Below are 24756 nucleotides of genomic sequence, written 5' to 3'. Positions count from 1 at the left end.
AGCGTCGGGCACGAACTCACCCGGGACGCGGAGTGGGTGGCCGTAGACGAGCTCGGCGGCGGACGCCCGGAAGTCCTCCTTGGGGGCCGTGTGGAGGCCCAAAAGGACCCACGGCAGCCGGTCGGCCCAACCGTCGTCCTGAAGGCCGGCCATGAGTGCGGCCTTCATGGAGTGGTGAAACCGCTCGCACAACCCGTTGGCTTGGGGATGGTAGGCCGTGGTGCGGTGCAGAGTGACTCCCAACGAGCGGGCGACCGCGCCCCAAAGTTCGGACGTGCACTGTGGGCCGCGGTCGGACGAGATGTCCGCCGGTGCGCCGAAGCGCGCGACCCAGGTGGCGATGAACGCCTGCACCACGTCGGCGGTGGTGGAGGAGGTGAGGGGCACGGCCTCCGGCCACCTGGTGGTCCTGTCCACCATGGTGAGCAGGTGGGTGAACCCCCGCGATGGGGGCAGGAGACCCACCAGGTCCACGTGGACGTGGTCGAAACGCCGTTCAGGCACGGTGAAAGGTGCCAGCGGGGCCTGGGTGTGGCGGTGGACCTTGGCCCGCTGGCAGGCCGTGCAGGCGTTGGCCCAGTCGCGGATGTCCCGTCGAAGGCCGTGCCAGACGAAACGCGCCGACACCAGCTTCTGAGAAGCTTTCCGGCCCGGGTGAGAAAGGCCGTGGATGGAGGCGAAGATGCGGCGCTGCCAGGTAACGGGCACGATGGGGCGAGGCTGGCCCTGGGAGACGTCGCAGAGCAGGACAGTGTCCGCGAAGGGGATGTCGGCCAGGCGGAGGCCCGTGTCCGCCGCCCGGAGGGCCTGCACCGTGGTGTCGGTGGTCTGGTCAGCCGCCATGAGCGCAAAGTCCACGCTGAGGTGGACCGCGTTCGCGCTGGCCCGAGAAAGACAGTCGGCCACGGCGTTGTCTTTGCCGGCGACATGTCGGATGTCCGTGGTAAATTCCGACACGGCGGAGAGGTGGCGCTGCTGGCGGGCCGACCACGGCTCCGTGACTTTGGCCATTGCGTAAACCAATGGCTTGTGGTCGACGAAAGCCGTGAACGGGCGGCCCTCCAGGAGGTGGCGGAAATGGCGAACAGCCAGGTATAGACCGAGGAGCTCGCGGTCGAACGTACTGTATTTTAACTCGTTCGGCCGGAGTTGCCGGCTGAAAAAAGCGAGTGGCTGCCAAACCCCGTCCACCCATTGTTCATGGACGGTGCCCACCGCGTAGTTGGAGGCGTCCATAGTGAGGGCGATGGGCGCGTTGAGCACCGGGTGAGCCAGCAGCGTTGCGTCGGCGAGGGCCCGCTTTGCGCTCGCGAATGCCGCGTCCATGGCCGCGGACCAAACTATGTCATGCTTGGCCGGCTTGCCCCGGAGGGCCTCGTAAAGGGGCCGCATGAGCTGAGCAGCGCGGGGCACGAATCGGTGATAAAAATTCACCATGCCGAGGAACTCTTGTAGGGCCTTGATGGAGCGGGGACGCAGGAATGTGGTGATGGCCTCGACCTTAGTCGGCAGCGGCACAGCCCTGGTCTTGGTGATGCGGTGGCCCAAAAAGTCAACGGTCATCGTGCCGAAGTGGCATTTGGCCGGGTTGACAATTAAGCCGTGCTCGCTGAGGCGACCGAACAGTGTTCGGAGGTGGAGGAGGTGCTCGGCGCGGGACGTGCTGGCGACGAGGATGTCGTCCAGATAGACGAAAAGAAATGGCAGGTTGCGCAGCACGCCGTCCATCAAGCATTGGAACGCCTGGGCCGCGTTCTTGAGGCAAAACGGCATCCTCAAAAATTCGAACAGGCCGAACGGCGTGATGACGGCCGTCTTCGGGACGTCGGCCGGCCGGACAGGTACCTGGTGGTATCCCCGTATCAGGTCAATTTTTGAAAATATGACCCGTCCCGCCAAACGGGCGGAAAAGTCCTGGATGTGCGGGATCGGGTACCTGTCGGGGGTGGTAGCGTCGTTGAGGCGGCGGTAGTCGCCACACGGGCGCCATCCGCCCCCAGGCTTTGTCATGATGTGCAGTGGTGAGGCCCACGCGCTATCGGAGCGCCGCACGATGCCGAGGCGCTCCAACGCGTCGAACTCGGCCTTTGCCATGGCTAGCTTGACCGGGTCGAGGCGGCGGGCCCTGGCGTAGACTGGCGGGCCCATAGTGGGTATGTGGTGCTCGATCCCATGTCGCACTGCGACGGCCGAAAACGTCGGCCGCGTGAGGGCCGGGAATTCCGCGAGCAGGCGAGTGAACTCATTCGCCGTCGGGAGGGCGCATGCCAGTTCGGTCGGCGCAGAGCTGCTCATCGTACACGCCAGGGAGCTGAAGGTCTCGGCGTTGACAAGGCGACGTCGTTTGACGTCGACCAGCAGCCCATGCCCGCAGAGGAAGTCGGCGCCCAGCAAAGCCATGGGGACGCTGGCGGTCACAAAGGTCCACTGAAAGCGCTGGCTGCCGAAGCAGAGGGTGACGTTGCGCGGGCTGAAAGTGCATATGGCCGATCCATTAGCAGCGACCAAAGAGGGGCCGCAAACGGCGTTCCGCCTGTCCTGCTCGGAGGCGGGTATGACACTCAGTTGGGCGCCGGTGTCACAAAGGAAACGCCGCCCGGACGCTTTGTCCTTAATAAAAAGCAAGTTGCCCGAGTGGCCGGCGCTCATGGCTGGTAATGAACGCCGGCTCGGCCGTTTCCCGACTTGCCGAAAGTGCACGGGGGTCGGCATGTCCGAGCCTTGTGTCCGAACCTGGCGTGGTAATAACACCACGCCTGGTCAGGTGGAGGCCCCGGCCGTCGTGTTGGAAGCGGTCGGCGTGGCGTGGCGGCCGCCAGTTGCACCGGCAGTTCGGCCTCCAACCGCGCAGGGCGCTCGGGCGTCGTGGGCATCGCCTCGGACGGCGGCGGGCTCCAGGTAGCCGCTCCGATGTGCTGGCCCGCCGAGGAGATCTTGTCGGCTTCCCTGGCGAGGGTGCGGGGATCCGTGATCGACGTGCCAGCCAGGGCGAGGCGTACCGGGTTAGGCAGCTGGCGAAGGAACAGCTCGCGGAACAGAAAATCTGGAGAGTGCTCACCGAGCAACGAGAGCATGTAGTCCATGCGCTCGGTCGGGCGCGTGTCGCCAAGCTCGGGCAAGTCGAGCAGGCGCCATGCGCGTGCCGCCGGTGAGAGGGCGAAAGCGTCGAGGAGGAGCGTCTTAATCGCGTCATACTTGTCAGCAGCTGGCGGGCGCTCGAGGAGGCTCAGGGCGCGGGCCGCGGTGGCGGAGCCGAGCGCTGCCACGACATGGTGGAAGCGGGTGTCGTCGGCGGTGATGCCTCGCAGGGCGAACTGGGAGTCTGCCTGGGCGAACCAAACAGCCGTGTGAGCCTCCCAGAAGGTAGGCAGTTTAAGAGCCACTGCCGTGTCCATGTTCGGGGTCACCAATGAAGGAGCTGTGCTCCAACGCGAGTCGAAAGGATTGACGCGACCAAAGACGGAAATTCGTCCGAGTTGCTTTATTGCACGTATCAAACTCGGGTACTCTCCAAAAGCCCGTTTATCGGGCAGCAATATATATACACATTTATGCCGGAGCGTTTGCCCGGGAAAAGCGAGACCGGGCATGCCCGGGCATGCCCGGGTGTCAAGGGTGAGTCCTGGAAAGGCGAGTCTGGACCTGCCCGGGCATCCTGGGCGAGCCTTGGAAAGGTGAGGCTGGGCGTGCCCGGGCGCTCTGGGCGAGCCCTGGAAAGGCGAGAGCGGGCATGCCCGGACGCTCTGGGCGAGCCCTGGAAAGGCGAGAGCGGGCATGACCGGGCGTTCTGGGCGAGCCCGGGAAAGACGAGACCGGGCGTGCCCGGGAACAGCGAGTCCGGGCATGCACGGGAGAGGCGCGTCTGGGCCCGTCCGGACGAGCCCGGCATGGCGATTGCGCCCTGGCCGCGTCCTGGCAGGTGCAAGGCGATTGTGCACACCCAGTGGTAACCGCTACAATATAATGTAACAAATATCATGAAACATTTACATTTTGTAGTCCATTGTATAATTTAAATAAACATAAATGCAAATTTCGCATGTGGAAAAAGTAAGTACACCCTTGGCTCGAATACGTGGTATTGCCCCCTTTGGCAGAAACAACCTCAAGTAGGCGTTTCTTATAAATGTCTACCAGTCTCTGACATCAACTGGGAGAATTTTTTGCCCACTCCTCCATGCAGAATTCTTTCAGCTGTGCGATGCTTGAGGGGTTTCTTGCATGCACAGCTCGTTTGAAATCCCCCCACAACATTTCAATGAGATTTAGATCCGGGCTTTGACTTGGCCATTCCAGAACCATCCATTTCTTTCTTTTCAGCCATTCCTTGGTGGATCTACTGGTATGTTTAGGGTCATTGTCATGTTACAAGGTGCACCTTCGGTTGAGCTTCAACTTGCCGACAGATGGCCTCACATTATCCTCAAGCACCCTCTGGTACAATGAAGAATTCATAGTGGATTATATGATGGTGAGCTGCCCAGGCCCTGATGCAGCAAAGCTGCCTCAAACCATAATATTTCCACCACCATGTTTTACAGTTGGTATCAGGTTCTTGTGGACAAATGCTGTCTTTGGTTTTCGCCAAACATGTCTTCTGGTACTGTGGCCAAATAGCTCTACCTTTGACTCATCTGTCCAGAGCACATTGTTCCATAAGTGCTGGTCTTTGCCTTGGTGTTCATTGGCAAACTTTAGTCTTGCCCTGATGTTCTTTCTGGGCAGCAAAGGTTTCCTCCTGGCACACCTCCCATGTAGATCACATTTGTGCAGCCTCTTTCTCATGGTAGACTCGTGCACTTTGACATCAACAGTGGCAAGAGCTACCTGTAGGTCCCGTGATGACATTCTGGGGCTCTTAGAGACTTCTTTCAGCATCTTGTGGTCTGCTCTCAGGCTGAACTTGCTGGGGCGACCTGGCCTGAACAAGTTGGCAGCTGTTTGGAATCTTCTCCACTTGAAGATGATCTTCCGGACAGTCAAATGATTGATTTCAACTTGTTTGGATATCTTTTGAAATCCCTTCCCAGACTCGTAGGCATCTATAACCTTCTTTCTGAAGGCCTCAGAGAGCTCTTTTGATCTAGGCATGGTGACGCCGCACACTTCAACAACAAAGAGCAAACGAAACGAAATGTCTGAGGTTTAAATAAGACAGGTTCCTCCAAGATTCTCTCCAAGGATGTTCTAATCATTTGCACCTGAGCTGGTGCACTTGATTCTAATTTTAGGTATTTGAAGTAGTGATAAATGTAGGGGTGTACTTCCTTTTTCCACATGCAAAATTTGCATTTACGTTTATTTAAATTATACAATGGACTACAAAATGTAAATGTTTCATGATATTTGTTATATTATATCACCTTTATCTTTCAATATTGTTGAAATGAAGATCAAATAGCTGTATGTTGAAATATGTTGAAAAAGTCAAAATTTTACATGGGGTGTACTTACTTTTTCACGTGACTGTATGTATATATATATATTGTTGCGGATCTCAACGTCGGAATTTTCCCCTTACCAAGGGGGGATTAATCCCCTTGTCTGTTACTGACCGACGTGATCCTGAAGTTACCCCGTTCCTTCCGGTCGGTATTAGGTAGGGTTGCTGGTCAATTTGGTCCTGTTACCTAATTACCAACACCGACCGTGAAGCAAGGAGATAACCTCCCACCCGAGCCGCAATGTTAGTGGATACGCCGAGCGAAGTGAGCCGCGACTCGGGCCGTTAACAATGAGACTAAACCCAATTCTGAGCGGTTCCTACTCATGCCATGTTTACCCAATGAGAGAAAGGACGGATGCGATCGGACAAGAGGAAAGCAGAGTATAGGAAGAACAAAGATGGGTTTTTTAATTATATACAAGAAAGAAGAAGAGGAAACGAAAGAATGTACAGGATAGGAAGAGGAAGAAAAAGCACACAGGGCAGTCTTAAAACAGTCTTATTCTTATACCCCAGACAAACATACACACTCACACGGGGATTGTAGATGGATTGTAGATGGTCACCGGCTTGTCCAGGCTCCAGTCGGCTCCAGCGGCAAAACCCGGCAGGCAGCTCCACGTGTAGTTGAGCGCGACCGGACCTTATATAACGGGGGGAAGCTGGCGTCCTATGGCGTACGTAATATGTGCACCCCCGTGCCAAACGCACCCTCTCCAATGTTCTCTTTAACAGCGCGCCGTATATCTCTTCTTCAAGCCCTTTGATCAGCACCGTGTGCACGCGAGTCCTTTAAGAGTCCTGTGTAGGCGATCTCTCTCACACAGTCCTTTTACAATGCGCGCGCCTCCAACCCGTGCTTGTAACGAGCGCGCCTCCAACAAGTCCTTTCTCAAGAGCGCCGTTGAATAAGTCCTCTGAAAGGGCTTTGCGTTCGCGCTTATATATCTCGACCAGCAAAACGCTCCGCGAGCCAAACTGCCACGCCTGCCAGCGATGTTCCTTCAGCCCTGGTTGGCTGGTGAGGGCTTACCGGCCATGCCTTTGACGACTGGATGACGTGGCCACACCTTCTTCTTGGCGCTCCGCCTCCTTTCTCAGGCCTTACCTCGTGGCTTATGGCGGCGTCTGTGTGGAAGCCCAGCGAGGCTGCGAACGCTGCTAACAAAGGCGCAAAGTAAATTGGGAGAGCCATAGGGCACCGACTGTAGGGGCACGTAATGGCATCGCTTGGAGAGGGAGGATGCAAAATGAACAGATTGGAGACCTACTCTTATTTGATCGACACAACGCAGATTCAACTATTGGAAACACGGCCTTATCTAAAACACATATTAATGAAATAACTGAAGTCCTATGGTGGCCTACGTGTTGCTTGTGGACTAACTAGGGGTGCTACCTTTAACCATTTAATAATGTCATATTTACACAAGTGTGAGTTCTAAAACCGCAACAATATATATATATATATATATATATATATATATATATATATATATATATATATATATATATATATATATATATATATATATATATATATATATATATATATATATGCAATTATACATCGGTGCAGTGTCTGTCCAGTCCTGTCCTGTGTTGTGTTATGTTGTCATTGTTACGGATTCGTCACTTCCGTCTTTTTTGGTTTTCATCCACTGGAAGCATTTTTAGTTACATGTACAATTATTGTTATAGTTTCAGAGAAATGGAGATAACTGTCTTCAAAGGTAAAAACCAGTGTTTTAAAAGAAAAACGAAATGGATCGGGAGAAACCGGAAGAAGAAGAGGAGGAGGCTGAAGCGGAGCAAGTGAGGTCGGGAGAGAAGGGCCGATCTGCTTGAGGTATCGAGCAGACGCTGCAGAACGTTGGTCACGAGCGAATATTGGTTTCCCCGGGAAAGGAATTTCTGTGACAGAGTCGATATCGCTGTGGCAGATAAACCTGCGTGACGGGTTTTGCGGTTGATTCCAAAAGTGAATCATTGTTGGAGAGCAGGTATGCCTCCATTACGGGCCCGTCCGCTATTTCACCTCGCTCCAACCATTTCACCGCGCCCCAGCCGTTAGCCTGGTTCGCATGTGTGTCGTGGATTTCGATTGGGAATTCGTGGTTTTCCGCTTGGGGAGCCGCTGCTTGTTCATATCAGCGTCATTGTCTGGTGAACCGAAGGTGTGAATTCCCAGTCGCCTTTTGGTTGAACTTTTGCCTGACCGACGTCGGCCCGACACCCACCCAGCGGCTCTTCGGCAGCGTCGACTGTCAGCCGACCTGGGTTCTGGTCTCAATACGACCTTTTTCTTGTGATCACCGGAGCGTGGATCGACTTTGGCCTGGTGCCGGGACAGTGACTTTGGGGGTGTTACATTTCGCTCACGTGGAGCACCGTGAGTTATTGAGTTAAGAAACTGGTGGTACAATTATAGGAATTATATGGTATTTTGTTGTTATATTGTACTTGTGCAAGTTGTTATTATTGTGTGATATTAATACAATACTTGGTTTTTTGCAACAACTGATTGGTGTGCTTTCACCATTGGTCATTGGCACACATAATAGCACATCTTTCTGCCGTGACTCCTTTCGGGGCTCGGAGGTACACCGTGACCGGGGTTTGGGGAGGAGCACGTAACATCATTGAACTACTCCCACAAACTTTTGTGAAATCCTACCAAACCTCTGGTATGCACCTAACTCTCCAGTGTGTATGTCCTAAGCATATTTTCTTTTGAAAATTTTTGAATTTTACTTTTTCTTTTTTTAAATTTTTTTGGAATTTTTTTTTTTTTCAACGTAAATCTTCAACTTCAATTTTTTTAATGAAATGTATCATCACATATATCACTAATACATTTGTGCAAAATAATTGCTTGTATTATGATTGGTGTAATCCATGACAAAACAGCAACTCAGCAACAATCCATCTACATGTCCACATATCTGGGCAATGTGTGTTGTCACTGAACTACTCCCTCAAACTTTTGTTTCCGTGGTTGTGAAGTGTTTTAATAACGTTGTTGGTAAGGTGTTTTGAATTACGCGGTGGTGAGGTGTTTTGAATTACATGATGGTGAGGTGGTTTGAATTACGTGGTGGTGACGTGTATTGAATTACTTGGTGGTGAGGTGTTTTGAATTACGCGGTGGTGAAGTGTTTTGAATCACGTGGTGGTGAGGTGTTTTGAATCATGTGGTGGTGAGGTGTTTTGATTTACGTGGTGGTGAGGTGTTTTGAATTGCATGGTGGTGAGGTGTTTTGAATTACTTGGTGGTGAGGTGTTTTGAATTACGTGGTGGTGACGTGTTTTGAATCACGTGGTGGTGAGGTGTTTTGAATTACGTGGTGGTGAGGTGTTTTGAATCACGTGGTGGTGAGGTGTTTTGAATTATGTGGTGGTGAGGTGTTTTGAATTATGTGGTGGTGAGGAGTAATCGTCCCAAACTTCCAGTCTGCACCTACCCTTCCCCGATGTATGTGCTGAGTGGTTCCTTTTTGAATTTGTTTATTTTTTCAATCTAAATGTTCAACCTAAATTGCTTATAAAAATGTAATATCACAAACACTACAAATAAATTTGTGCAAAATAATTGTTTGTATCATGATTGGTGTAAATCACGACAACACAGCAACTCAGGTACAGTCATTATCCTCAGCTAAAACAAGCCCGTTCCTCTAACAATGCGTGGTGAGGAGAGCGTAGCTAGTATGTGTATGCACATATAAACGCAGGTATATATAAACTTACCTGGTTTCATCTCACACTGCATGGTTGTGGGCCCATTAAAGTTAATAAAGACTTGCAGTGTTGGTGTGAGAAATCTCTGAGGATATCCCAGAGACTCAATAGCTCAGTGGGCTGTCACCGCATTAGTTATGAGGTTCCTGGGTTCGAGTCCTGGGTTGAGTCAGAATCCTTTCACACTAGCCCCACGCAGGAATTTACTTCCTGTTTCTTAAATTGTTAGATGAGTTCATCTTCAATGCACTTGCACACACTTACATACACATACATACACTCACATCAACGGTCTGCCGAGCAGGCATGTAAGACATCGGCCATTATAAAGCTCACAGTGTTAGTGTGAGAAATCTTTGAGGATATCCTGGAGACTCAATGGCTCAGTGGGCTGTCACCGTGTAAGTGATGAGGTTCCTGGGTTCGAGTCCCAGGTTGTCAGAATTGTTTCACACTAGCCCCACACAGGAATTTACTTCCTGTTTCTTAAAAATATATATATATAAATATTGTTACGGAAACGGAGTACGGCACTTCCCCTTAGCGGGGGGGCTTAATCCCCCTTCTAGTTGCACTGGCCGTCTCCGCTCCTGAAGCTGCCCAGCTCCCTCCACGAGGCAGGTGAGCAACCTCGTTCGAGACCACGGACAAGATGTTATTTTGCCGAGCGGATTAGCAGCCCGCGGCTCGAACCATTAGCAGTACTAAACCCGATCCTGAACGTTGGCCAAATCGTGCCACAGGTATTCAATGATGGAAAAGACAAGGACGATCGGACGAGGAATAATAAGAAGGCAAAAGTAGGAAATAACAGGATTTATTATTATTTACACAAACCAAAATCAAGAAGAGAAGTAATAAAAGTAATATACAGGAGAATGGAAGGATCAGAAGGACACAGAGCAATTTCTAGCTTATACAAGCTTAACTTATTCCCAGGGACAAGACACACAAAACAAACTCACGTACACAAAAGGATGGAATGGCAGGGATGGTTTGGGACGGCAGAGGAGGGTCCAGGCAGATGGTAGGCGTTGAGGTCCGGCTCCAAGCGCGCGCCCCGATTCACGCTTTGGGGTCAAGGCGAAAACTTGGCAAACACAGCTTCGTGTTTCACCCACCGGCAATAGGGCCTAGAGGGTCTCGGCCTATTGCTGCAATATGAGCACCCCCTCACGTCTCTTTCTCTCTTGTCTGCTTCAGCTGGGTCATGCATCTGCCGCGAAAAGGCTTGTGTGCACGCTTATATCGCGCATGGCACGATGATCCGCCAACTCATATGCCACGCCGCCGGTTTTTGCTCACCTCGGCGCTGATTGGTGGGCAAGGGCTCTTTGGCTCCACCTTTGATGACGAGGTGGTGCCACGCCCGTGATCCGGTGGCTCCTGCCCCTTCCCTGGCCTCGTGTGCGATGGAGTCTTGGGGTGAAAATGATGGTAATGAAAACCGCCCAATGCGGCCAACGCCGTCAAAAATAGCCCAACTGTCACTTGCACTTTTAGGAGACGATTTGGGGTAAACTTGAAAGGGGAACTATCTTATGTCATTTGGTGCAACGCAGAGTCAACTAGTGGGAAACAGAGCCTTAAACTAACATAGAATAAGAAATAACTATATAGAAGGGTATATGATTTTCTACGTGCATGCGATGGATTAACTAAGGGGACGACCTTTGATCTTTACACTTAACGGAGGTATTTACAAGGATCATTACATTTACACAGGGTGATATTTACAACAATTATAGGATTCTCAAATCCACAACACTGCACCCTCATCCTCCATGCACGTCCCGGGCCTATAAAACTTTCACTTAGTGTGACACGTAGGTGTAGTTCCTTCTACAATTAACCTGACCCTGAGTGCGACCGTTTTAAAACACAAATAAGTATGTCCCTCTGCTGCATTGCACCCTTCCGAACAGATTCACGCCCACAGGATAACCGAATTGCGGAATTGTTTTCAAACTACACATGAACGGTGGGGAGCATTATTTACAAGTGACACTGATTTTTCTTTTTCTTTTTTTTTTGTATAAGTGACACTGATTGCATTTACACTGCAACCCAGGACCTGCGATTTTTCTTTTTTGGGGGGGGGGGGGGGGGGAAGACAGCATGCACTGCATCGACGCACCAGCACCAATAAAGAGCACCAAAGCACCAGTCAGTGCACAGTCACCACAGTTCAAAAAATAAAAAAATTAAAAACCCCTGTTGGTGGTCTTGTTCTTCGGCTCCCTCTGCTGGCCATTGTTCTTCCAGATGTTGTCAACTTCATCTTCTTGGTTGCGGCCTATTTGGTGGATATAAAAAGCACAGAACGTGTCCATTTTTATTTATGGCCCACAGTGGCCGACTATGGGTGGTTCACCTGTGGGCTTGGTGCCACCTCACCGGGTCCGCAAGCAAGATCTTGGGCCATCGTGGCCGGTCCCAGCAGAGGGGCCATGCCCCAACCCGTGGGGTCCATGCGTGGTGCTCAGCCACAGACATGTGGTCCATAAGTGGTGCGTGGATGCAGGCAGCTGGTTGCGAGGATTCGGGCACACAATGGCGAACTCCCGCACGCTCCCCTCAGTGCCCAGAGAGCACGATCCATGGGTCGGGGAAGGAAGACAGAGAAGACAGGTGAGTGAGGGGTAAGGTCACAAGGGTGCACATCAACGAAGGCAATGCAGAGTGAGGTGCGTCTGGAGACTGAGCGGAGAAAAGCTCGTCCCTACCATACGTCACCCCCCCCTGTTACCTACTCTACCCTTGCCCTTACCCCATATTTACAAAAATCTACACCCTTACCAATTCGTCACTAATGTCACGTCTTCCCCATATTTCCCCTATACCAAACTCGTCACAATCCCATTAATGCAAAATTTGCCATCCCCAATTCATCATCAATCCCTCTTAAGGAGGGAGAGATGGAACATCAGCACAATGTCACACCCATGTCATGATGCGTCTCACATTCCAAACATTTGCACAAAAATAATAAAAACCATGGCATGGTGTGGAGTTCTGTCACCTCAGGTGAGTGGATGAAGATGATGCGAGGAGATTCTTAATCCTAACTATCCTCTAAATGACTTTAATACACTTTACACTACCTGGGGTCTTTCCCTGCCAATCCATTGGCCATCTTACACTCTATGCGGTTTTAAGAACCAAATTCCCATTGACCAAACTGTGGTGCTTCATCAATTTGTGGTCTCACTCCCCGATTCAATTCCGATTCAACTCCCTGTGCCTTCGCACAATTTCTGGGCTGAGTCGTGTGGCTCTCCCAGCAGGTCTACCCAGCTGCACACCTCCACCACTGCAGTTGCCTCCGAGCTTACCTGCTCCTTACTTAACCTATCTACCTGGGGACGGCCCTCTGGCGCTCTCCCCACTCGGTGCCCGCTCTGGCACTGGGCTACCCGGGTCCGTCCTCCAGATCCTCGGGCCCCATCCACAACTCTAACGGCTCCCAGAGCCCACCTGTGGCCTCACCTGGCCGACATCCTAACAGTGGCGGAGTGCCCATTTAACTACACACACTAACAGGCCACACGCCCAGCCATTTCCACGTCACTAATGCACCCATCCAAACACCATTCTTCCACCACGCACCACAGATGCCAATATCCAACCACAATTTACCTACTCCCTCTACCTATCTCTTAAACTACCCTCCCCGGGTATTCGTGATGGTGTCCATCCTCCCCATCCACTGCCTTCGCACCATTCACTCCACTCCACAGTTTCCACCATGCTCACTCCACACCATCCATTCCATACTCCATATATTTCATACCATTTATTCCATTCAACCATGCTCACCTGTATTGCACACCTGTGCAATCACTCCTACACCTGGTGCTTCCTGCACCCTCCTTCCTCCAGGACCATTTGCTCAACACAACACTCAATCACCATTACTCCTCATACACTGCTCCATACACCTGTTCACTTGCACACCTCTGCAATCACACCTGGTGCCACCTGCACCCTCCTTCCTCCCAGGCTTCTTCAATCATTCAATACAATGCACAACCACAATTGTTCCTCATGCACTGCTCCATACACTTCCACGCTCAATACAATCCACAATCACCTCACACTTTTCACAATACGCTACTGAATACACCTTTACACACACACACAGCATCATCTGATCTAACTATCCCCCTCTGAAACTCGCGCTTCCCCGTCGCCCCTTACATTATTGCGCTCCCTCGTCATTATAATCCAACTACCCTACTCTCCACGTCCCCACTACAGGTATAATGTCGCTACTTACCTCTACCGTTACCTATGGTCATCTCTAGGTCCCTATACATTATCCTAACCCTCCCTCGGCGAGCTTTCACTGCCAACCCCCATAAAACTATAGCTCATGTGCCCCATCTGTGTGAGGGATGGCAGAGTTGCCATCCCATCACATCGGGTATCTCCCACTATCAATTTTGCCCATCAAATTCCAGCCAATCAAAAATTTGCCAATCATCTGCCAATCAGTTTACCAATCAGTTGCCAATCAAATTTTGTCAATCACAAATTCCCTATCCCTACCAAATGTCCTTTAACTTAAGCCTCGGTGCGTCTTTACATTATTAAAACTCGGCTTCGCAAAGCCGAGCAATGAATGCGGGTGGTTCGTTGCCGGCGGTTGGGTCCGTCCGGCATTCGGTGCAGGGAAGGAGGCTTACTCGGGCCGAGATTCCACGCACCATCTCGGCATGGAACCGTTTGATGCCCCAATCTTGGCCGGCCGGAACGCCGCAACCATAAGGGGTCGCCGTGTCGACCCTTCCTACCTGTCCTCGAACTGGGCCGCCCGCTCCGCTTAGCGGAGCACGGACGCGACTGTTCAGAGCGAGGCCCGGCGTGGATCGCGCACGGCGGTTCTTTCGAAACCGCCGTGGTTACGATCCCCGCTGGTTCCCGCTGCACACAAAGCCCGGCACGAACCGAGGGCTCGCTTCGGCTAAAAGTCGATCTAACCGCTGCTCCGTTTAACGTCGATGCTTCACTTGCATGCTCACACCACGCGTTCCGTTCCTTATTCGCACATCCAAGTGTCTCCATACACTCCGTCATTGCACCTTCTCTTACACAACCCCCAGGTACACTCATTACGCTCACAGACTTCGTCACACACCTGACCACCGCACACCTTGGCACACACTCGTCGTTCGCACACCTCATCAACACACCTCTTCTCGCCCACTCCTCGGTCACATCCTCTGTGACAACCACGGGTGTGCACTCACCTGCACACCCAATCACGTGCTTCACTACCAACTCAAGTGTGCATTCCCACACGCGCTCGACCATTCCAGGTGTGCATCCTTTCATTCCAGGTGTACATTCTCTCTCACCTGCCACAACCAACTCGTGCTCCATGTCACTCTCACTACTCTCACCACCACACTCGGTCACGCATTCACCCTTACTCTCGACAGCGCACTCTGTAATCATGCACTCCTCTGTTACACACCTTTCTCGCGCATCCTCTTGTGCACACTCTCCCGTTACGCCCTCTGTAACACTCACCACAGGTGTGCACTCTTCCGTTACATCCCCTGTAACACTCCCCATCACGCGCTTCAATGTGCCCCCCCTCGCACCTGCGCCACGACCAACTCACTCTCGACAGCACACTCACTCCTCGGCGTGCAGTTTTTCCTCACATACCCCATAGTCGGGCATCCTCGCACACCTCCTCCTTCACTCTCTGTACCTGTCGCACACCTTACCAGCGGCCTCTCACAAACACCCGGGTCTACACCAACACCCAAGCCGACTGAATCTCTCCTCACACCATATACATTCCCGATTATATCGCCACTCACCTCGGCACCTCGTCTTCACTCCTCCTCCGCCACCTGCAAACTCTTTATTTGGTTAGTAAGCACATCACGATTTGAGCACAGACCTTGCACCAATTCCATCACTTCCTCCTTTATCTCCCTCTGAGTTTCCCTCCGTCTCTTCTTAATTTCACTCACCCCCTCTTCCACTTCCTCTAATTTTTGCTTTACCTCTTTTATTTCCCAGTGCGCCCCCTCAATTTCTTCCTCTAATGCCACCTTGGTCGTTTCTATGTGCATCCTTACTTCCCGTTCTTTTGTCCCCATTGCCTCTGTCACCTTGTCCAACCTCTTTGTCAACCCCTCGTGTACCATCTGACATTCCCTCTTCGTCGCTATGAGTTCCTTTTTTATCTCCTTCTGAGTCGCCTTCAACCCCCCGATTACCGCAGTGTTCTTCTCCACTTGCTCCCCTAATTCCTTTTGTCCCACCGTCAGCTGCTCTACTCCCCTCGTCAGATCTTCTATGCCCCCCTGTAACCTAGCCGTACTATTTCTCACCTCTTTCTCCATACGCTCCTCACCCTGCTTTACCTCCTCGCGTACCCCCGCGACCTCCTCGCCCACACCTCGTCTGATCTCCTCCCCCATTTCCCCCATCTCCTTGGTAGATGCTGCCCTCATCTGTTCCAAATCATTCCTCTGGGCATCCAATTTAGTTTCCAACCCGATTTTCACCTCCTCTATCTGATCTCCCATCTGTTTAATTTCCCGGGCGGATTGCTCCCCTATTTCCCTCAATTTGCCTTCCATGGTGTTTTCTAACCCCGTTAACCCATTCTTCACCTCTTTCATCCCGTTGTCTAACCCCTCAAATTTGTTGTCTAAACCCTCAAATTTGGCTTCTAGCCCCCCAATTTGATTTCCCATATTACTTGACCCGTCTCTCAATCCCCCGATTTGGTTTCCCATGTCATTACTCAATTCCCCAATTTGCGCACGAGTACCCCTTGCTTCATCCCTCATTGCTCCCATTTTGTCGCCCGTTTGCTGCCCCATTCCCCTGAAATTATCGTCTGTCTTTACCATAAAGGCTATCATCTGCTTCATAAACAGGTCCAAATTCATTGGTGGCGCGGGCTCAGCTGCCGCAACCACGTGCGAGCCGCCATTTTGTGCGCCTGAAACCTCGTGCGCGAGGGCGCCATCTTGTGCACCTGATACCCCCGCAACCACATCCTCATTGCTCTCCTCCTCTCTCTCCCCCATATACATTTCCCTGGGGTCCTGGGTCGATTCTACCCCTTCTTCTATCTCCCCCACCGGCATCCGGTCGCCTTGAGCATCCATGGCACGATTTAAATTTATGATGTTAAAATAAAATTTCGACCACTCGGAATTTAGAGTGCGCTAAGCGCACTTCAGGTCCGAATCTCGCTCCCGACACCAATTGTTACGGAAACGGAGTACGGCGCTTCCGCTTAGCGGGGGGGCTTAATCCCCCTTCTAGTTGCACTGGCCGTCTCCGCTCCTGAAGCTGCCCAGCTCCCTCCACGAGGCAGGTGAGCAACCTCATTTGAGACCGCTGACAAGATGTTATTTTGCCGAGCGGATTAGCAGCCCGCGGCTCGAACCATTAGCAGTGCTAAACCCAATCCTGAACGTTGGCCAAATCGTGCCACAGGTATTCAATGATGGAAAAGACAAGGACGATCGGACGAGGAAGAAGAAGAAGGCAAAAGTAGGAAATAACAGGATTTATTACTATTTACACAAACCAAAATCAAGAAGAGAAGAAATAAAAGTAATATACAGGAAAATGGAAGGATCAGAAGGACACAGAGCAATTTCTAGCTTATACAAGCTTAACTTATTCCCAGGGACAAGACACACAAAACAAACTCACATACACAAAAGGATGGAATGGCAGGGATGGTTTGGGATGGCAGAGGAGGGTCCAGGCAGATGGTAGGCGTCGAGGTCCGGCTCCAAGTGCGCGCTCCGATCTACGCTTTGGGGTCAAGGCGAAAACCCGGCAAACACAGCTTTGCGTTTCACCGACCGGCAATAGGACCTAGAGGGTCTCGGCCTATTGCTGCAATATGAGCACCCCCTCACGTCTCTTTCTCCTTGTCTGCTTCAGCTGGGTCATGCATTTGCCGCGAAAAGGCTTGTGTGCGCGCTTATATCGCGCATGGCGCGATGATCCGCCAACTCCTATGCCACGCCTCCGGTTTTTGCTCACCTCGGCGCTGATTGGTGGGCAAGGGCTCTTTGGCTCCACCTTTGATGACGAGGTGGTGCCACGCCCGTGATCCGGCGGCTCCTGCCCCCTCCCTGGCCTCGTGTGCGATGGAGTCTTGGGGTGAAAATGATGGTAATGAAAACCGCCCAATGCAACGGCGGTCAACGCCGCCGAAAACAGCCCAGCTGTCACTTGCACTTCGAGGAGACGATTTGGGGGAAACTTGAAAGGGGAACTATCTTATGTCATTTGGTGCAACGCAGAGTCAACTAGTGGGAAACAGAGCCTTAAGTTAACATAGAATAAGAAATAACTATTTAGAAGGGTATATGATTTTCTACGTGCATGCGATGGATTAACTAAGGGGATGACCTTTGATCTTTACTATATATATATATATATATATATATATATATATATATATATATATATATATATATATATATATATATATACAAATATTGTTATGTTTGTATTGGGTAGGCAGTGATTACTTTAGACCAGGTAGATTTGTATGGATTAGTGTGCTGCGATTCTGATGAAGAAGAAGAACCACCATGTCATAAGTAGGGATCCGGTAGACCGTGTGTTCGGATTAAGGTGTATCTTCGTCCCCATCACGAGGAGTGGGGTATGTAAACTCGCACAGAGATTATGGGTAAATTGTCCCTTGTATGTCGTTACCTCTGTATTTATTCCTTTGTTCCATTTGACAATACACCACACGTAGAGCTAGAATCACACATTTAATGGCACTCATTACATAAACACACCTGGAAGCCAGGACATTGAGCGCTGCTGCTGACAACCCTGACTTGGGAAGTGCACAGGTCAGGAGGCCGAGGTCACGCCCACAAGGGCAGTGATTGGGCAGGGTTTTGATTGACGGGGAGGACTGGTAAGAAGGACAAGCTGATTGGTGAATCACGACCGATGACGTCAGAAAGCGGCATGTAAAATAGTTGGAGCTGCGGACTTTTTTCCCTTCTCGTTTTGGATGCCATAGCAAATGGTCATGATTGCTCCTCTCCTCCCCCTTCTCGGTTTTGGGTCTGGCGATAACGGTTGTGCCGGCATCTTCTCCTCGTTCCAAAAGCGATAGTGCACGGGGAGGATTCATCGCGAGCAGCCATGTTCCGGCATCCGGCTTGTGGTCGTGAGGCGGAAGAGCCGGCGACAGAGAGCTGCAGTTTTTCCCCAAGCAAGAACGACGAGCTGCGCGACAACTCCTGTTCGTTTCGCTCGCGAGGCCCAGAGTGGAGGGACGCACAGTGAGGCCTGTTTCACGCCAACGAGCTTGTTTCGCGCGCAACGCCCCAAACTATTTTTATGACCCCTGACGAGACCCCACCAGTGAACAGAGCTAAGTGCACTAAATAACCACCATTTCCACCACACATCTTTATTTTATCCACCATTAATTTTATCCTTCGTCTGTGTTTGTGTCTGTTGTGGGGACGTCCTAATTTAGGGATTTATTTGACCGTGTTTTTATTTTGCATTACCAGCATTTCTTTCAATAAAGCCGGTATTTTTAGGCACTTCAAATCCGTTTTCGGTTGAGTTATTTTTTGCAGGTTTGAGGACTATCGCTATTTGGCCTTCCGTGCTACCCTAAGGTATTCACCAAGGGTCGGCACACGACAATATATATACATCTAAATATCTATAAAGCTCAGTTGACTTTTTGCTCCACCAAATAACAGCGAGACGGAGTTGAGTAAAAGGGTGAAAATTCTACAGATGCTGTGATAAATAACTACCTCTGTCGGTTTGGATGTTTGAAAGAGAATAGACGTCTGGATCAATTTTTGGAATTAAATTTAAATCCCGATTTTATATATATATATATATATAAACGCGAGTTGTCTGTGTGTGTGTCCGCGTTTTATTCAGAGATGGCTGAACGGATCTTCATCAAACTTTCAGAGGTTCATCAGTGAGTGCCTGGGAGTGTTCTAGGCAAAAAAACAAAAAAACAAGTACAGATACATTCAAAGTACACCGCCCCCATGCCAAATAATTAAATATCCTACAGCGCGGCATTGCTGGGGCGCCTCCAGCTCCCGGCAATACCGCAGTGCACCTCATAGAGGCTGCATTGGGAGGGAGAGGTGTACTCTAATTGATTGATTAATTGTATAATTAAAATCAATAAAAGATTATCACAAAATATTTTCTTAATCAATTGGCTAATAGCATAACTAAACCACAAGTGCTTCATCCGAAGATGTATCTTTTAGAAATTTAATTAAATAATAAAAAATTTAAATCCCGATTTTATATATATATATATAAACGCGAGTTGTCTGTGTGTGTGTCCGCGTTTTATTCAGAGATGGCTGAACGGATCTTCATCAAACTTTCAGAGGTTCATCAGTGAGTGCCTGGGAGTGTTCTAGGCAAAAAAACAAAAAAACAAGTACAGATACATTCAAAGTACACCGCCCCCATGCCAAATAATTAAATATCCTACAGCGTGGCATTGCTGGGGCGCCTCCAGCTCCCGGCAATACCGCAGTGCACCTCATAGAGGCTGCATTGGGAGGGAGAGGTGTACGCTAATTGATTGATTAATTGTATAATTAAAATCAATAAAAGATTATCACAAAATATTTTCTTAATCAATTGGCTAATAGCATAACTAAACCACAAGTGCTTCATCCAAAGATGTATCTTTTAGAAATTTAATTAAATAATAAAAAATTATATGAATTTTTATAAATAATTAATTAATTAATTTTTAAATTAATTAATTATTTGAAAATTGATTAATGATTTTAAAAATCATTCATAAAAAATTAAATAATTAATTGATTAATCAATAATTAATCAATTAATCAATAAATTAATTAATCGATTAAATGATTAATCAATAAATCAAAAATATCCTTGATAGCCACATCACTTGGTCACTGTCATGTCCAAATATTAGCTTCCCAGCTCAAAAGGTGCCTGAGTTATTGGCCAAATGAGAAAGAAAATAAATAAATGATTAATAATGAAAAAAGAATAATAATAATCATTAAAAAATTAAATTATTAATCAATTCGGTCACAGAACACATAAACCACCACCATTTCATCAGAATCTGTAACTGAAAAAAAATAATTTTTTTTTAGTCCTTAATCGAATAATTAAATAATTAATCGATTAATTGATTAATTGATTAATCAATAAATCAAAAATATCCTTGATAGCCACATCACTTGGTCACTCATGTCCAAATATTAGCTTCCGAGCTCAAAAGGTGCCTGAGATATTGGCCAAATGAGAAAGAAAATAAATAAATGATTAATAATGAAAATAAATAAATAATAATCATAAAAAAATTAAATTATTAATCAATTCGGTCAGAGAACACATAAACCACCACCATTTCATCAGAATCTGTAACTTAAAAAAAATAAAATTTTAGTCATTAATCGAATAATTAAATAATTAATCGATTAATTGATTAATTGATTAATTAATAAATCAAAAATAGCCTTTGCAGCAAAATCACCTGGTCATTGGCATGTCCAAATATCAGCTTCCTAACTCAAAAGGTGCCTGAGTTAATGGTCAGAAGAGAAAGGAAATTTGATTAATTAAATAAGTACTTCATTAACCGCTAATAATTAAATAACTCCTCAATTATTTGATTAATCAAAAAACAAAAATACAGTTTTTGACAAAGGTCTTGCTCACTATTGTGCCGAAATTTCAGCTTCCCAGCTCAAAGGATGGCTGAGATATCGCCGGACAAACAAACAAGAAAACAAGAAAGCAAGAAAACAACCAGAGTGAAAACTGAGTACTCCCTTTCAGCGTGCGTCACTGCCGAGCCCCCTTCGGTGCCCAGCAATGACGATTTGCAATGCCTGGAGATGGCATAGGAAAGGTGCGGTGTACAATTGGAAAAAAAAAGGTTAGTTTTTTTGGAGTTAAAAAACCCCAAAACTCTCGATAGTGCAGAAGCCCTTTTAAATTAATTACAGTTATACACAAGTACACATTTGCATAAATAAATACAAAACAATTACCAGACATTTGAATACAAATAAATCAAACAATTCCGGAAGTGTACGAATTTGGTAGTACAGCTTCTTCTTCTTCTTCCTGATCGGCATCACACTTAATCCAGAAACGTGAGCCACATTCACTCAGAAACGTGAGCCACCCGCCTTTCCCTCCTCATTATTATTTTTAATATATTACGTGAATATTACCTTATTATTATAATAATATTACGTGAGCTTATTTTTCAAGATATTCCGCTCACAATGTTCAGACGTACATAGCGTCAGACATACATGGCGGCGGCCATCTTGGATTTTGACGTGGGTTGCATCCACACCCCAAATTAGAATTCGGTCCTTCGCTTACGCACGCATGCATGCACGTATGCACGTACGAACGGACGCACGCACGCACGGATGGACACACGGACGGAGGGGAAAACTATAGTCCCCCTTTCGCTCCGCGGTGCGACGGGGGACAACAAAAAAGCATGTTTTAGGGCTACACACTATTTATTTATTTTTAGTTTTAAACCTTTTTTTATATTTATTTATTTATTTTTAAAATTAAATCTTGATAGATGAAAATGTAAAGGGTGTTTCCCTAAAGAATGCATTTTTTTCCCGAAACAAATCTAATTTTTCGAATTTGTATTTATATATGCATATACATATATATACATATATGCATACATATATGTATGCATATATGTATATATATGCACAATTAAAGATTGTGCTCAAATCGTCAGGCTGACTCGCCATCACATTTATGTCATGCATGAAGGAATTTCACAAAAGGCCATTTTGGGCCTAATCAGCAAGCATATTTTTCTTTAACATCCACAATTATTCCTACATTTGTGCGGTTGGCAGGGGGCCCAAGTGTATGGCCAGGCCTGATGTTCAACTAAGGTTGGAGCGGGAACCTGTAATTAGTTCAGGGTGTCGGCGATAGCTGGCCTACTTTTTACGAAGGACACTTTGGGATCTCTAACGTCCACCAGCTCATGCTGGCAGACACGAGATGCCCGTTTAGCAACTATCAGAGGGATGGTACGCACATTGATGAATCACCCTACCTGTGAAACACCGGGATGACAGTTTGTAACTGGAACAAGATTAAAACCCGAGTTAGACAGCTTTGAGGAGAATGTGCATACCTCCAGCTAGGCCATCCTGCCAGCTCTCCTAATCACAAAACATGCCATCATTCAAAAGTTCATTCAAGCAACTTACAAAATGCTCTATCTGTGGCAATGCGGTCAGCAATAAAAACCACCTTTAGAGGCCATTTTTCCCCGCAAAGCGGGGGTTGGCCTTTTTCGGGGACTGTGGTTGTTGTTGTTTTTTTGGTACCCTTTTTGAAGCAATGTTTTACGGCCGGATGCCCTTCCTGACCCCAACCCTTTTTGCCGCCTTTAACGACAAACAGGGAATTACCAGTGAACTGGTACTCAATTAGCCGACCTCGGAAGGATGACAGGCTGAGTCAACCCCCCTGGCGTTAATTCAGCGATCGACCGGGATTCGAACCCAGGATCCTAAGCCGGCACCCCAGCCGCTAGCCCAACACCAGGGTTTGCGGTCAGCAATGGAGGATAGAAATCCAGTGCTTTGGCCACCAGAATATGACGGCAGTGAAAATGTGAACTGCAGCTCCCTGATCAATTGATGTGTTTGCAAAAGTGGAGTGGGGTATGCTGCAGCTCACCTGTACAAGTAGTAGAAGAAGGACAGGAGGTAAAATCCCAACTTGCACCAGCCCTCTTTATGGCAATAGGCCAACACTTGTGTGCTGAGTACCTCTGCTGGGTCATAGTGGCCTGGAGTAGAGACTGCTGGTCCTCTTAAGTATCTTTGAACACAGACAAAAGTTTACAGCATGATGAGAACTTTACCACTGAAAACCATTGCCTTTGAATGATGATTTCAATCTCAAATACAGTATTTCAAGGTTTAAAAATTTTCAACCATTAAACATTATGTTGAGGATGCCCTCAGAGAATATCCTTTTACTCTGGACCATGTTTTATTATTTTCACCGTGTGACTGCGTTCAAACGAAAATGACCAGGTGCACACATAATTGCTGTTATTGGTGTTACTCTCACAACATTGCATTTCATACCTTTTTCTTTTTTGGGGGGGGGGGGGGGGGGGGGGTACAAGATCGAGGCTCGTGAAAGAGCTAAACTTTCTACTTCAGGAAGAGGATGATGACAAATAATTGTTATTTTTTTTACAAGAGTTATTTTTACAATCCATTTGATGTATAATTTGCAATTTAATTTCTTTAAATGAAACTTTCAACACAAAAGTAAAACATTTCAACTTGCATGCAACATCTGTGCGGAATTATGGTAAATTCCGAGTTGTTAAGTAATCTAGTTTACGGACGATGACTATTCATTTTGAAAAGTTGATCCACAAAATTGAAGCAAATATTTTGAGAGGTTGAGGGAAGAGAAGAGCGGGACAACCTTATTACCTCCACCACCAAAGGTGGACGGAGGTAATGTTTTCACCCCTGTCTGTCTGTTTGTTTGTCTTTCGGGGAACAAAATATCTCAAAAAATTGTGGACGGATTCGGACGAAATTTGGCAGAGAGGTAGCGTATGTGACAAGGACGACATGATTAGAATTTGGTGAAGATCTGGATTCGGATCCGGCTACTAGAATTTTTTAAGTGATTCTTCACCATTGGGAGATAGGGCCAAAAACGATGCATAGCAGGATATCTAAAAGTTGTGGTCAGATTTGGACGAAACTTGGTGGACAGGTTGGGTGTCTGACGAGGATTATTCGATTATATTTGGTGAAGATCTGAATATGGATTCGGATATGAGAATTATTACATTTTAAAAGTGAATCTTCAGCATTGAGAGATCGGGCTAAAACCAACATATATAGCAGGATGTCTCAAAAAGTTATGGATGGATTCATACGAAACTTGGTGGACCGGTTGTGTGTGTTACAAGGAAGAATCAATTCAATTTTGGTGAAGATCCAGATCCGGATCCGGCTAGTAGAATTTTTAAAGTGATTCTTCACCATTGGGAGATGGGGACAAAAATGATACAAAAAGTATCTTAAAAATATATCTTAAAAAGATGTGGACGGATGATTTTGATTAAATGTGATTCTGTATTGTGATTTTCTGGTCTACTCGAGGATACAAAACATAAACTCTTCACCTGGCGGATGTATGCTCTCTACTGAGTGTCATTGTAGTTTTGTGGTTTGCTTTTGTTTGCCTGCATAGTTGTGAAAAGTTCCTCAAACAAGATTCCTCAACCCAAAAAGTTTTAGATTACAGCATGCTAAAAAGATATATTAATATTAAATATAAAAATAAATAATATTGTTTTGAAAAAACCTCTTGGAAGTGTTTATTTGCTTTATACCGTGTACCCCTCCCTCCTCCCCCAGCCCTCCCCCTCCACAGATCTACCGACGTCCCTGTTCTCTTCTGTTGTTGTGCTTGTGTGCTTCCCTCTCTCTCCCCTCTTGTCTCCTGCTCCCTTCATT

General features: G+C 48.0%; 1 protein-coding gene across 2 annotated transcripts in view; it reads right to left on the bottom strand.

Annotated features, from left to right (window-relative positions):
* Positions 1-24756, bottom strand: part of LOC137436937 (protein cornichon homolog 1) — a 141592-nt gene that overhangs the window by 21316 nt on the left and 95520 nt on the right. For both annotated transcript variants that reach the window (XM_068131175.2, XM_078787072.1), the window contains exon 5: positions 22940-23083. In XM_068131175.2, coding sequence (XP_067987276.1) covers positions 22940-23083 — 144 coding nt within the window. The remainder of the gene's footprint in view (positions 1-22939; positions 23084-24756) is intronic.

The sequence above is a fragment of the Myxine glutinosa genome, chromosome 11 (assembly GCF_964187855.1).
Source record: "Myxine glutinosa chromosome 11, kmMyxGlut1.1, whole genome shotgun sequence".
In the NCBI taxonomy this organism is placed as follows: domain Eukaryota; kingdom Metazoa; phylum Chordata; class Myxini; order Myxiniformes; family Myxinidae; genus Myxine; species Myxine glutinosa.
Note: the sequence above shows the minus strand (reverse complement) of the source record. Positions and strands in the feature narration are given on the sequence as shown.